General features: G+C 44.5%; 1 protein-coding gene across 3 annotated transcripts in view; it reads right to left on the reverse strand.

Moving 5' to 3' along the window:
• KDSR (3-ketodihydrosphingosine reductase) overlaps positions 1-14960 on the reverse strand; it is a 580180-nt gene that overhangs the window by 22757 nt on the left and 542463 nt on the right. For all 3 annotated transcript variants that reach the window (XR_015309888.1, XM_086965222.1, XM_086965220.1), the window contains one exon: positions 7583-7684. Coding sequence is in view for 2 of the 3 variants with exons in the window: in XM_086965222.1 (XP_086821348.1) it covers positions 7583-7684 (102 nt within the window). In the remaining variant the exon portion in view is untranslated. The remainder of the gene's footprint in view (positions 1-7582; positions 7685-14960) is intronic.

Below are 14960 nucleotides of genomic sequence, written 5' to 3' on the forward strand. Positions count from 1 at the left end.
CCGCTCCAGAAAGGGATGCTGGGAGGCCAGAGAGTGAAACATTATAGCTCTGTCACAAGGGCGACAGATATCCCATTGGCAGAAATATAAATCCCATTATAACCTATAGGATTTATATTTAGGCAGAGGGGATATTTATCACTGCTGTGACAGAGTAACCCATCCGCCAAGATTTAAATGAGGCCCCAAGACTGTCCAGCAAGCGGATAGCCCCCCTTCCTACTGCAGCAGCAAGCACCCCTGCCCTCAGCGGAGTGCTGAAGGGGCTGTCCACTATCTTGAATGTGCCAGGAGCCACTGGCGATGACAGGGTAGCAACTCCCATAGAGTAAGCTGTGATCATGGACCTGTAGGGGCCCTGCTCTGCGCCCGGGCAGGGCACCTGGGGGTAGTTGCGTGCAACTGTTGCTAGACTCTGCCAGAAGGCATCCATTTTGATAGCGATTCACTCGCATTCATGCGGCTGAAGCCTCTTGATCACGGACTACCATTCCTCTACGCACTCTGTGGCTTGGGTACTCCTCGCCCCTCGCTGGTGCATCCGGCCGTTTGAAAACTTCGCACTGACACCACTTCAATATGTGTGAGTGGACATTCCGGAACACACAATGAAATCTCGTGCGGATCAGGAATTGCTCTGGCGATAGAGTCATGCCAGAAGAGCAACAAATCTAATTCCGGTCAAGGAGGACTTCGAGAACTGCAGTCGCTGTAACATTCACATTCGAAGGGTCCCTGAGGTGTTCAGGGGGAGGCCATCCAGACCTTTACCAGAGACCTGCTGCAAGCCATTAAAGGGGGCCGGAGAACCCGCTACTCATCCTGGACAGGGGGAGACGTGTTGCAGCCCCGGATGTTCAGATGGAGCCCCTGACATTCTCACTAGGGTCCATTTATTCCAGGACAAGGATGCCATCCTGAAGGCTGTGAGAGGAGAGTCTGACAGTCTTCGACAGCCACACTGTACAGATCTTCAAGACATCTAACAGATGATGCTCAAAAGGAGAAGGGATTTCAAGCCCGAGAAACTGTGTGACCTGGGGATTTAAATATCCATGAGCCAACCCATTCGGACTCCACTTTCAATGGTGAGCAGGCAATGGATTGTAGAATCGCTGACTGTAGCTAAACGCTTGCTGGCCTCTGCTTATTGAATCCCCAAGTTGGGAACCTAGCACCCACCGCCCTGACCCCCCACTCCGACTCCCACCACATATCACCCATCCCCCACCTGAAAGGCCAGACGGGTGGCACCTTGCCTGGCAGACGGTCCAGGGCCGCAGACCGGATCACATTTCAAAAGCAAAAGCCATTCATGCGGCCAAAGATATTAATTTGCATCTGCAAAATATGAAGCAAGAGTGCTCACAGGTCTCCACTGATGCTCCTTGCCGAACTCCTCCTAGTCAAATTATCACTGCACACACGGGTTATATCCGGTTAACCTGATGCCGTTTATTTTTTCAGGGTCCACAGACATGAAGTTGGACACTCCTGAACATTTGCTGCGGTCTCAGAAATATTGCCCCTACTAGCCTCAGTCATATTTTCGCACATGGTTTGGTTGTTGCATTGTTATCCAGTCACCACTTCCCCCACGTTTACTGGGCCTTGCTCCAATGAGGGGGACTACTCTATAGGAAAGGACGAGTCTTCTTACCAGTATTGTGTTTGAGAAGTCCACTGTGTTTGTCCCTGTTGGCCTGCTCGTTTCACCCAAGTTTAGTCCCCTTTTTCTCCACCTTGCTACTAGATGCAAGTCGTGTGGGATTTGGGGAAGGGGGGCAGATTCCCAGTCTTATATTAGAACGGGCATATAGGGCCCTGCCCAGTCTTCTAGTGACACCACCCACACCAAATAGATCATGGGGTCCTTGAACAACAAACTTCTATCCCGAAATGCCAAAGAGCTTTATTCCCCCAGTAAGAGGAGGAAAGTCTGGAGCTATATTCTTCAGCAGGATCCTGATATTTTCTTGCAAGAAATCTACCGGCTTAGGGAAGACAGACACTGCATGGCCTACCCTCGCTATCCCTGCCAACACTGAGCAAACACTGATTCCAGACCTGCAGAGTCGCCATTTTAAAAAAGGTTTCTATTCCAAGCCACTGAAAACGTCTCAGGACTCAAGCAGGCGGTTCCTAACCCAAACGATTAAAAGGGAAGATCAACTGTGACTCTACTCAACTTCTATGCCACGAATCAAGGACAAGATCAGTTTCTACGTGGGATACTTAACAGCCAGCTGGGATCTACTGGAATAGTGGGTGGGGACTTTAATTTAGTTTGGGATCCTGTCTTAGACAGAACTACCGCACACTTTCAGGTCACTGGGGCCATGTCTGGACAGCTTCGAGAGGAGTTCAGGGACACTGGCTTGGTTGATGCATGGCACTATCTACATCCGGATACATGGGATTATTCTTTTTATTCACAAGCACATCAGTCTTACTCACACATGGACTATATATTCCGCACACACTCCCGCTTAAGGGACCTTTCCATCAGCACAGATCTCCAACATCTTGGTATCCGACCAGGCCTGTATCGAACATGTATTTGTCCCCTAACTTAAGTAGTACATGGTTAACTCTTTAAATATTTTATGCGTACTACAGGCGTCACACTGACAATATCAGCCCGCGAGAAAACGCTCATCCCTAAGCCAACTATTTGCGCCTTAATCGGCCAATCGCTTGACTTAATACAGATTCCAAAATCTATATCAAATTGTTGGCTGATTGCCTGGAGACACTCCTGCCAGGGATGATTGACCCTGCCAAGGTCCGTTTTATTAAACAACCACAGGGCTCTGATAACATCAGGCATCTCACCCACCTGGTGGAGAAGGTTCGGGCTCATAACATCCCAACCTGACTTTTCTCACTTGATGCGAAGAAAGCATTTGACAGAGCCAGTTGTGCCTTCTTGCGAATCATTTTTCATAAGATTGGTCTGGGCCCCAAAATAAGCAAAATCATGACCCCATATGTCGCACCCACAACTGCTATCAGAGTGAATAGACAGATCACCCGCTCCTTCGCCCTTCCTCCGCTCATATCTGGCAACCCGGACCTGCAAAGTCGTTGAGATGGGGATAGACTGGCAATCGAGGGAAGCCTCATCCCTTCCCTTCCGAAACACCCTAATCGCCCGTAATCTGGACTTTACACCAGCCCTTCCTCCTGGGTATTTCCTAGACTGGAAAAAGGGTAAATATAGTACCCTATATGACCTATTCCAAGGGTCGATTATCAAGCCCTTTGAGAAATGTAAACTTGATTTTGTTGTTTGTCACTATCAATACTTCTAGTTTGCCAATAGGCCTTATTATCTTTCCCCTCCCCCCAATGTAGCAGGTGCCATCCGCTCTCTTACCCGGTTTGAAACCCTAGTGCGCGTGTTCTAGGGATTCAAGGGACTTATTTCCAAGACTTATAGCGTACTACAAAACTCCTGCCTACTCCCACAACACCCATACCAAACTAAATGGGAGCTAGATAATACCTTGGGCATATTCCCATAAACAATGGGAGATACTTTGGTGCAAAACTCCGAAGACCCACAAGAGCATCTCTCAACAAGATTCGGCATATAAATTAATGGAACTATACTCCTGAATGCTTAAACACCATGTTCCCTGCCACTTGTTGGAGGTGTGACATGCAGGTTGGGGACTTCCAGAACATCTGGTGGTCGTGTCCATTTCGCACTCTATTCTGGAAAGAAATCCTGGGACATATCAAGAATACACAGGAGTTGCGCATACCAGCAGATTACTGCATAATTATCCTGCGGTTCCAACCGGTCACATCAGAGGCAGCGACATACGCGGACTGGTATCTTATCCACCACATGACTGGGGCAGCGAAGCAACTCATAGCCCTGGCCTGGAAAATCACATCTGCCCCCTCAGCAGAGACCTGGTTTACTCTGCTATGGCACAAAATGGCTATGAAACAGTTGTTGCACAAGTTGGCATTTACTGAATGCGAATTCACTCGCCTCTGGCTATATGTCACACACGGAACAGCTATGCTTTTAGCCTCCTAGGTCCCAGGCCCTCCACCTGTTTGACTAAAGGTTCCCTATGCTAACAATGTGAAACAATAGCCATTGCTGGACAGTTACACGGACTGGAAACTCCACTCACCCCACTTTACTGGCTCCCACTCCCAGCCGGCCCCCTGCAGATTTTTCCTTGAGTGCTTACAGACATCGCATAGCTGGAGAACTCTCCCCCCACCCACATCTAGTTCTTTGTTTCCCTCTTTTTTTTGCGTGTCCCCGTTGGCCCTTTGACCCCTTGTGTGAGCACTGTTTGGCAGTGCCCGCTTGACCTTTTGGTGGAGCTCCCTCGCAGGTGCTGAGCACAGACTCTACAGGGGGAATTAGCATATTCTAGCAGACCAACCCACATACCTAAAGCCTGATTAAAGTGGACACGGGGTCACCCTATGGTTCCTGAACTGCCTACTGCCTGGTGTGCAATGGCCCTTTCCCAGGTTAAATCACAATGCGCATAGCCTCCGTAGCTGCTCATTGCTTGATTTTCTGCATTCACGCCCTGGGCGGATACTGATGCCATTATACTGCACATATATATCTTAAGCTGGTTTATGAACGGACACAAAGATCAAACCTTTCCTGCTTTGTTTTGTATTGTACTGTTTGTTGAAGACCTAATAAACCGATTCTGGACAATGAAAAAAAATCCCACCTATGTTAAATATTCTATGTATTATGTATTATAATTACAAAATTATGTATAGAATTATTAATATTTATTAATACAAATTTAAGTTACATTTATTTTTAAATTACATTTTTTTATTAAAAGTTCCCAAAAATATTTTCTATTGTACATCAGTTATCATTTTTGTAACATTAGATTACATTTTTTTTTTAAGAAGTACAAATAAAATAATGTATTTTAACTTTATTCCTTTAGGGTTCTATTTTAAGTCCCAGCCTTTTCTTTGGAACAGTGCTGCAGTACTAGTGGTTGGCATGCATGATCCTGGACTAGTTCCAGGTATGAGCTAGAGTAAATTTACTACTGGTTTCGGTACATTTTGGATGTAATAAATTTTGAAGTGCAGTACTCATTTTTTGTCTGTCCTTCCATAGCCCCCGTAGCATCACTAAACCCCTCCTTACTACACCCAACCCCCTACCATTTAGTGGTAACTAACACATTTCAGGTAATCACCCTGGTCCCTCCCACATTTACTACCAAGGAGTAAGTTTACATGTATGAGGATCTATCTCAGGATGCTTGTATCCAGTTCAGGGAAGACCAGGCATGGTTGGCAGTTTGGGCTGGACTGTTCCCATGAGGCACAGGGTCAAGATTGATTTGCATATAGCTGGGTCTGAACTGGGGTGGCGAAGTGAGCTAAAGAACGATGATGGCTTCAACCCAGATCTGTGACTGGGGGTGAGTGTCTGAAAAGTTTCAGCACTCTGTCCTTCATCTCCTTGTGTTTGCCTTGAAGATCTATCTCCCCATGGTAAAGATAGGAAAGGTGGAGATTTACACTTGCAGGTCTGTAAAGTGGATGCTATAGTAAATAGTACTACTTTAGTACCAATTTCCAAACTACAAAATACAGTTTGTGAATCAGTACCACTGTGTATGCATACCTTGGAATCTGATTAAACACAACACTAACTAGCTGATAGCCCCTGAAATTCCAGTCTCACCTTTTTTAACTCCAGAGTGCTGTCTGATTGCAAGGAAGACACTGATGCTGAGCGCACACGGTCTAGATATCCAATGCTCCTGAGAGCAGGACAGTTTCCTCGAAGAAGAGGACTTCTCCTTCCGATAGAATTTATGTTATTTATGGGAAGATCTGATGGGTTACTCACCTCTAAGAAGAGAAAAACAATGTCACCTCCACACTGACCTTAGCCAATAATCACTTTTCCTCCTGGTAACTGATGGCTTTTGGGTGCACAGATAAACAAGAGTATTAGGCTGCGCCATCATGCTTCAGTCCCCAAGCAGCACAAGCAGATTTTATGGGGATTCGAAGGAGATATCTTCTTGCAGCACCAACGACAAGGTTTATAGCCTGAAGCTTTTGCTAATTTTTTTTTAAATACTTATGAATTTCAGGGAAATAACAATATCGCTCAAGACCTGCGTTGATGAGATGCAGGAAAACAGGAACTGACATCAGAGAACTGGTTGGTACATAATTTACTCATGTAACGAAGAGGACTTGCATGTAGGGCCACACAGCACCACCTGGCAGTGATAGAGCAACCTTGCTTAGGAAAAACTTTTCATGACTAGTCTGAAGCCTGTAATGAGAATTCATAAGGTGAGCATTCCACTGGAAGTCCTATCCAATAGAAACATTTATACTGATACTGTTGGGGGAAAAATAATTGATTAGACCATAAACGGTCTAAATTGGCACTACTTTTCCTTATCCACTTTTTATAAAGCGCACGGCGACTCCATAGGGGTTTCCCGGTGCTAGCGTCAGAGAGGGTACGCCAGAGGAAGTAGCTCAGAACAGCCAGATTTTCAGCTCTTTGAAAAATCGAGAGTAAGAGACATTGTCTGAACTGTTCTAGGAGTGAGTTCCACAACTTGGGACCCGGCGATGCAAAAGAGCGGCCTTCCATCTTTGACCGTTTAATTGTTGGGCTCACATAAGGAACAAAGAGAGCAAGCTGGCTGATACACTTTCACAAAGCCATGTGTAGGTATTGTAGGCTCACCCCTGTTCTTGCTCAGTGCACTATAGCACAAGTTATTGAACCTAATTGACTTCTCTATTGAGAGTCAGTGCAACTACCTCAGCAGACCCACCACTTAGGTCCGCTTCGGAAGCCTGTAAAGCATCCTTGCCGTGGAGTTTTGCACAACCAGCAACAGTCCAATGGAGGCTTTACCTGCCCCCATATAGTGTGTTGCCATCATCCAATTTCACCCTGATAAGTGCCTATACAACAGTCTATTGTGCCGAAAATGGGAGAAAACTAATGATCTTTCTTAACCATTTCAAAAAGGAAAAACATCTTTGAGAGAAGCCCAAACCAATGATGGACTTTTACTGAAAGAGGACTGAAAAGAGAGCGGATAATTTTTCATATTTTGAGAGCTCAATTTAATAAATGACTGCTCATCTAAGACGAGCTCTTCCAGTTTCCATACTTCGTAGTACACCGGTACATTCCCAGATACGAGGTCGTTCTTACTTAAAGGACATTTCTGGCACCTTAAATTAATGTATACTGTCACCTATGGTGCTGGAGGCATTTAATATGAACATTCACTAGCAGAATAAATGTTTTAGTAATTCTTTCTGTGCAAAGCAGACAAGATGGATGATACAGGCCTTGTAAGGTTCAGCAATGGAGAGCCTCTACTAACAGTCGATGTACACTTTGACATGAAATACTTGCAGAGGATGCTGAAACAAATGAGATTCGAAATTAAATTGACCCATCTCTTGAAAGTTATGTGGGAACACACATCAAGAAAAGACAAGTAAGAGAACGATAGCATCAGCTCATCAGAGAGTACAGGTGCAAATGAAGTTAAACGAAGGGGGCTCAAACCTGCTGGAGCCCCTCTGTGATGGAGGTGACTGGTGACATCCCACATGTCAGCGACGACAGCATGTATCCATCTGGACCAACAGAACTATTAAAGTTTCCTTGCTGTTGAAAAAGTAACCATAGCGTTACAGGATGCTGCGAAAATTATGCCGAAACAAATGGTTCAAGCATTCTTAACTCCACAACCTTAGTAGGTAGGAGCAAAAATGAAATGTTCTAAAAGCATTAAAATGTGGATGTTTATTAGCAGAAATATTCAAATGAGCTCCGGGAGCAATAATAAGCTACAGTGCAACAAACAAATACAATTTTAATGGCAAAAGTGCATTCTGATGTCACCAAACTTCTTTTTATAAATGCAAAAATAGTTCTAATGAACCAAGCAGAGTATTAGCATTACAAAACCAATACAATGCTAAACATTGTGCATACACGTCCAGAAGATGGAAGGTGCTTTCCAAAGAGCATCCACAAGCCCCCAGGGTACTGAACACTTCAATTAGATCATCAAACATTACTACATAGAAAAAACACGAATCCAAGACTAAGCAGAAGAAGTGGCTAGCAGATAACATTGTAACCCACAGGCATACGCATATATTGCCCTTGTTCAAACCCAGGTTGTTCTTTCAATGTACAGTGAGAAAGCGGACAGGTTACTAGGATTATAGGTTTACTTTCTAATTTGGCCACATTCAGCTATATGAAGCACTCTCGTATGAAGTGTTATGCTCGGTTGGCATCACAAGGCTTGATGCCAATGATTTTCACTAACATCTTCTATGAGATTCAAACATCTGCACTTGGTATTTACAAGGGAGGGCTTGGGGAAAAGACATTCTTCCTAGACATAAGGGCTTGGAAAACAAAGGCTTCCTTTCAAATTGTTAAAACAAATGAGGGTAACTTGATGCTGCTACCTTAAAATAGTACATTTCAATGAACAATGTTTTGGAGGATACCCAAGCTGTAGAGCTCGGAGCAGTAATTGAGAGTTATTTCAGGATCTGCAACTGTTTTGAGTTTGTCAGTTTCCATTCCGGGGTGTATTTTTGTTCTGAACCACAGCCAAAGATGACTTTTAAATAGTTTTCTGTTTTTCAGCACTGTCTCACCTGTATATGGCTTCTTCCTCCCAAATTGTAATGATTTTGCAACAGTTTACAAGTTATAACTTCGGCTCACGTCCACTATTTACGTAGTTATTTTAGAAACAGCTGTAGAGTCCCAATGAAATAAGTGTCAGAAGGAATAGGTTACTTACCCTGAAAGCATCTGTTCGTGGCATGCAGTGTTGTAGATTCACATGTTTTGCATACTCCTGCCATCTAATATTGTGTCCAGATGTGTGCAAGTTGTTTTTCTTCGAAGAAGTCTTTCAAGTCATTAGGTAGATTGAATCCTACTCTTCGTGATAATATGCCTGGGCATCAACTTCATTGTTAGATTGTTCTTCCACTGGCAGGTGAGAATGGAGTGTAAAATAAGTTTAAGTAAAGAGATGTCCATGTGCATAAGAAGTAGACTGAATTGGTCAAAAGTGTCCGGGGAGGGGGTGGGTGCCTGTAAATCTACAGCACTACATGCCACAAACAGATGCTTATAGGTTGAGTAACCTACTCCGTTCAAGGCATGTGTGGCTGTAGATACACATCCTCTGCATAGACTATAAAGCAGTCCTCATCAGAAGCGGTGGCTAACTTGTGGGTGTTGAAGTTTGAAAAAGTGTACACAGCACTGCGGTTACATTCGCTTGTTGGCGTGGTAAAACATCCACACAATGTTTTCATGAAAGTGTGTGGTGTAGACCATGTATGTGATTTGCATGCGTAACCCACAAGAATGTTTCCCAGGAAGGCCATGGATGCTCCTTTTTTTATGAATGCACTTAACTATCCTTTCGGTAATACCCGATTCAGATATAGGGTTTCCTTTATAAGGTGCTGAAAAAGCAATACATTGTTGTTTAGTTTTCCAAAAAGTTTTAGTTCTATCAACAACATTAGTGCTATTTTGACATTTACTGCACGTAGAGCTCTTTCTGCAACCAAGTCTGGTTGAGGGAAGAAAACCTATAGCTCAATCAATTGATTAAGATGAAAGTGAGACAACTTTCGGGAGAAAGTTTGGGTTGGTATGAAGGTCTCTGTGGAGCTGGAAGAAATGCTGTGGAGCATTAAGGTAAATGCTCAAAGCTCACTACTGTGTCTACATGAGATAATAAAGCAAAACAACAAGGGGAATTGCCAATACTGATATGTTCTTATAGAAAAAATACTTTCTCCAAGATACAGTCGACAGTTCAATACCTGGAGTGGCTATTGAATAGCTGTTTATTCAAAATGTATTAAAAAATGAACACAATTTATACTTTAGTGCGCCATTTCAGGTTATATTCTTATCCAGCAACGAAAGTTAGGACACAAAAACAGTAAAACACTTCAACCATATCATCACTCTTCAAACATATCACATTCAAACCACTTTCATTCAAACATCCATAAAATACACACAAACTGGAAATGAGTAAACCAGTTGAAAAAATTTCGGGTCAACTATAAGGTTATAAGGCGATTCTTGGAAGTTGCAAAAAAATACACCGCTAACCTTTCGCTTTTTGTTAATTTAGTTGTCAAACAATTATAACATTAAATGGGTGTATAAGAACGAAACCAAGTGCCAAATGACTGGGCACCAGGATATCAAAAGTTGACCCTGCACGGTCTACGCGTTTCGAATCCTTATTAATGGCAGGATTCTCTTCAGGACCATAGAACGCTCTGCAGAGGAGACAAAAAAGAAAGGGGAACAAAGACCAAATCTCAGCTTGTAATTCAGTTTTTAGAAGAACCAATAAAACCTCAAACGCACTACTACACAAAAACCACAACTCCAGCTTACCCGTCAAAAGGACAATGGAGAGTTATTTAAGGAAGTGTGATGGCTCCTACATGAAAAGGGAAAGAGGGATTAGCGTAGAAAGGAAGAACAAATCAAAAGAAAGGGGGTATTAGTAACACTTCTAAATGGCAAGTACATGATGCACGTCCTTAGCGTCGTATAGCCAAATGGATTACCTCAAAGGGAGTGGCAAGTGTCCCTGAGTAGCAGTGGTCAAATCTTCAATACAGGCGCAGCAAGCAGCGGTGACCTTAATAAACCATATGCACAAGATTTAGAACATGTACACTTCGAGAACTCGCAAACCGCCTGATCGCGCAATGGCCAGGGCCGTCATGGAGTGCTTACCGGTCGGAGTTCCTAATTTGAGTCCGGGGGCGGTTCCAGCAAGCTCGACTTGTAATCGCGGCGTCAAGGATAGTCTCAACACGCCGTCCTTCTGTAAAAACACCAAAGGCGGTCGCCCAATTTAGAACCGAATGGGCCGTGGTCGAAAGTCACAGGTAAGTTAAACTGGTGGAAGGAACAAAGTTCTTACCGTCAGAAAGCAGAGTCTGACGCCATGGGCGAACGAATCGTCAATGACAGCACACAACGAGTTGCGCATGTGCGACCAGCGGGAAGCTGGGTAATGTAGTCTCAGTGGCGCGAGGGCTGCAATCAGTGTATTAGACGGGCAATTGGAAGCCTAATCTAGCTGAAAGTGCAATCAGGGAGGACAAATCCAATTCCGGGGGTAAAAACGGGGATAATGATAATAAATAAACTGAGTCAATGCACAAATCGGTGATATCCCAGACCATAATAGAAATACATTATAGAGCATGGGATGTCACAGCAAATGTAAACATGGGGAGCCAGGGCCATGGCAAAGGCCGACAACTAATGAAATTGAAAGAGGGGGGCTACCAGGTACACGCAGATTTAAAGCTTATAGATTTCGGACAGCTCATTTAAACCAGACACAGCCATGTCGAATTTGACAATAAGTTGGTCTTCCCTCCTGGATAGTTTCAAGTCCCAGTCACCTCCACGGGGATCTTTTTCTACTTTGGAGATGACTGTCCATCTCAGATCGTTAATGTGGTGTTGGGATCTGTTCCAATGATTGACCAGCGGCGCAGTTTCCACTTTCTGTTTTATTCTGGACTTACGTTGTGAAATCCTTTGACTGATTTCCTGATTGGTTTTACCAATATACAAGAGTCCACATGGGCATTTTATTCCATAAACCACGTATTTGGATTTACAATTGCTGAATGTTTAGTGTTTCCACGAAATTCCATTATGTTGGAAAAGTGCACCTTCCACAGTAAGGTCACAACAGAGGCATGTCCCACATTTATGGTGGCCTGTAATTGGGGTCAAACCCATAAGTTGTCTTAAAGTGGGTTGTGATTCTTTCGGGGGGGGGGGGGGCTGCTCTTATTACATAATTGGCAATACAATTTTCTTTTTTGAATGCAAACAGGGGAGACTCGTGCAGACTCTCATGCAAATTTCTCACTAGATGCCAATTCTGTCCAATGATTTTTTTTAAGTCTGTTGGCATTGGGGCAAAAAGTAGTGACACAAACTTGACGTTTCAGTTGGAGTTTCTGTTTACGTTCAAGAAGGCTTTCCCTAGGGGTCCATCTGGCACGTTTCATTGAATTTCGGACTCGTTTGTTCAGGTAACCTCGTTCATACAACTTTTAAACTAGATTGCCAGCATGCAAGTTGTAATCATCATTGAAAGAGCAATTCCTTCGCACGCGTAAAAATTGGCCATAAGGCAGATTTTCCTTGAGGCTCCTGGGATGATTGCTGGAGAACAGTAAGGCCTTGTTTCGATCGGTTGGATTAGTGAAGAGTACATGAGATAATGTCAATTAAAAAATACCACCTTCCAGGATAGAAATTGAAGGGGGCAGTTATGCATGGGCTCAAATGGAGGTCTCATGAGGCGTGTAAGACAAAGCTAAGGTTCCATGTAGAAGTAGGTGGAACCCTTGCTGGAATTTCTTTTTTAAGCCCTTCCTTGAAGGCTTTTTTGCCAAGTATTTTTTAATAAAGATATGTGTTGCCTATTAAGTTGATAGGCAGTGATTTAACCGAGATGTAACCTTATGGAGGTGAATGCTAGAACAGAGACTTGTAGATTAAGCAGGTAACATACGAATTTTAGAGTTGAGGCATCGACCGAATCAATTTGTTTTAAATGACAATAGTAAAAAAAAAAAAACTTTTTCCATTGAGACATGCAACATGCTGGATTGGTAGGCTTAAGGGCTTCCTTAAGAATGGTCATACATTCAGGTGGTAGCTATAAGTAACCAAGGGCTAGATGTAGGTGGCTAAATACCGGTCAGTAAAGCCGAAAGTCAGTAAATTTCAGCGTTACCGACCGGTATTTAGCCATGAGCGATATAGGTATTACCGAATGCCATCGGTAATAACGATTCAGTAAATTTAAGTTTCCGATTCCTTATTTACCGATCGGCCGACACCGAAACACCAAATACTAAATCGGTAAATAAGAAATCGGTAAATAAGAAATCAGTAACAAATCGCTAATGCGATGTACCTAAAATCGGTAATACTGAATTTGTCCAAAATCGGTATTTAAGAATCGGTACTTACCACTGACCCAGAGCAGGTGGGAATCAGGTGCAGTGCATAAAAACAGCCCCAAAATGCAACAGTGTGAACACAATAGTGGCCCTCTACGTCACAGCAAGGCGGCTACGTTTGCGAGCAGGAGAACTGAGGCTTTGGGCTGAAATACATGACCGGTACAGGCTACACCCACAAACCAGCCTAGATCGGATACGGGACCTGCACCCATACCTGGAGCATCAGACACCAAGGGCTCATGCCATACCAACACATGTGCAGGTGCTCTGTAGCCTTCACCTACTCGCATCAGGAAGTTACCAGGGTGGAATAGCTGCGGCAGGTGGTGTGTCACAGAGTTGCCTGTCCCATTTCTTCAACTCCTTTTTGGATGCCATGATGCAGAGAATGCATCACTACATACGCTTCCCCAGCACACAGGCGGAACTGCAGAAGACTAAGCTGGACTTCTACCAAAAGGCAAAGTTCCCACATGTAATAGGGTGCATTGATGGAACCCACATACCAATCTGCCCACCTGCAGCTACAGAATACATATACCGCAACCGCAAATCCATTCATTCCATCAACGTGCAGGTGATATGTGATGCAGACTACATCATTACTGACATTGTGGCCAAATTTCCAGGGAGTACCCATGACTCATACATATTCAGGAACAGTGGGAACTATACACGTCTGGCTGCTGGTGAATTTGGAGAAGGATACCTGCTAGGTAAATCAATGTGACACACCCTAATGTATACCTTAGATGAATGTATTGGTGACTCAAATTAATGGCACTTTCTTTCCCATTTAGGTGACAGCGCATATGCCGTGCGGTCATTTATCCTAACACCATACCTCAACCCATCCACCCCAAGTGAGAGGAGATACAATGCGGCACATAAAAGCACGTGCAACGTTGTGGAGCGCACCTTTGGACTACTAAAAAGCAGGTTCCGTTGCCTCCACAAAAGTGGAGGTGCACGTCAGTACCCCCCAACATCTGCTGCAAAATTATAGCAACATGTGCAATGCCGCATAACCTTGCCACAAAGAAAGGAACAGCAGTGGAACTAACTGACTGAGGACGAGGGTGAGAACTGTCAGCGAGAGCACAGCGCAGCAGGTCTGGCAGCAGCACCGGATGGGGGAGACGGATGGGCTGAGATAACGCGCAACTATTTCTGAGTGAGTAAGGATACCTAGCCAGTTACTGTATTTGAGTGATGTTGTTTAATGATCAGAGCACACCACCAAGATCAATAGCAGTGACCATACAAACATGGGTTACATCACCCATTTCAGTACAACCATATCATGGCTGGCTCTATGTCGTGCGTCCATGCGCTGAACTGTCACGTTCCTTTGCCCCACTGTCCACACTGCCTGTCTGTCCAGGGCCAGCGCTTTGGCGTTCGCTGCGCCTTCTGGTCTCTGTGGGAGGAGGCGTGATGCTACTACGGCTAATAGCCTCCTCAATTTCCCCCCCATCAGCTGTAGTGGCCACCTTGTCTGCTTGGAGCACTTCAAGTGCAGTGGTCACTGTGACAAACCCACTAGCCACATCCAGACTGCAGTGTGCCATCTCCTCCTGCATGGCTATTGAGCATCTGCACATGAGAGGTTGCAGTGGTTAGGCTGTTCACTGCCTTGGTGTAATTATCCAGTTTCTGCCTCTCCCTGCGCCTAGACAGACGGTCCTCCTCCAACTTGCTGCAGAGCTGCCTCACAGCCTCCGCCACGTCACTCATGCCCTCAGACTTGGTGGTGTTCATGGCACTGATGCCCTTCTCAATGCGATGCATGTGAGCATTTATGTGTGCCATCTCCCGCTGCACTGACCTGATTGCTCTCCCTTTGCGGCACTGGACCTTCA

Source organism: Lissotriton vulgaris, chromosome 4_1 (genome assembly GCF_964263255.1).
Source record: "Lissotriton vulgaris chromosome 4_1, aLisVul1.2, whole genome shotgun sequence".
Lineage (NCBI taxonomy): Eukaryota > Metazoa > Chordata > Amphibia > Caudata > Salamandridae > Lissotriton > Lissotriton vulgaris.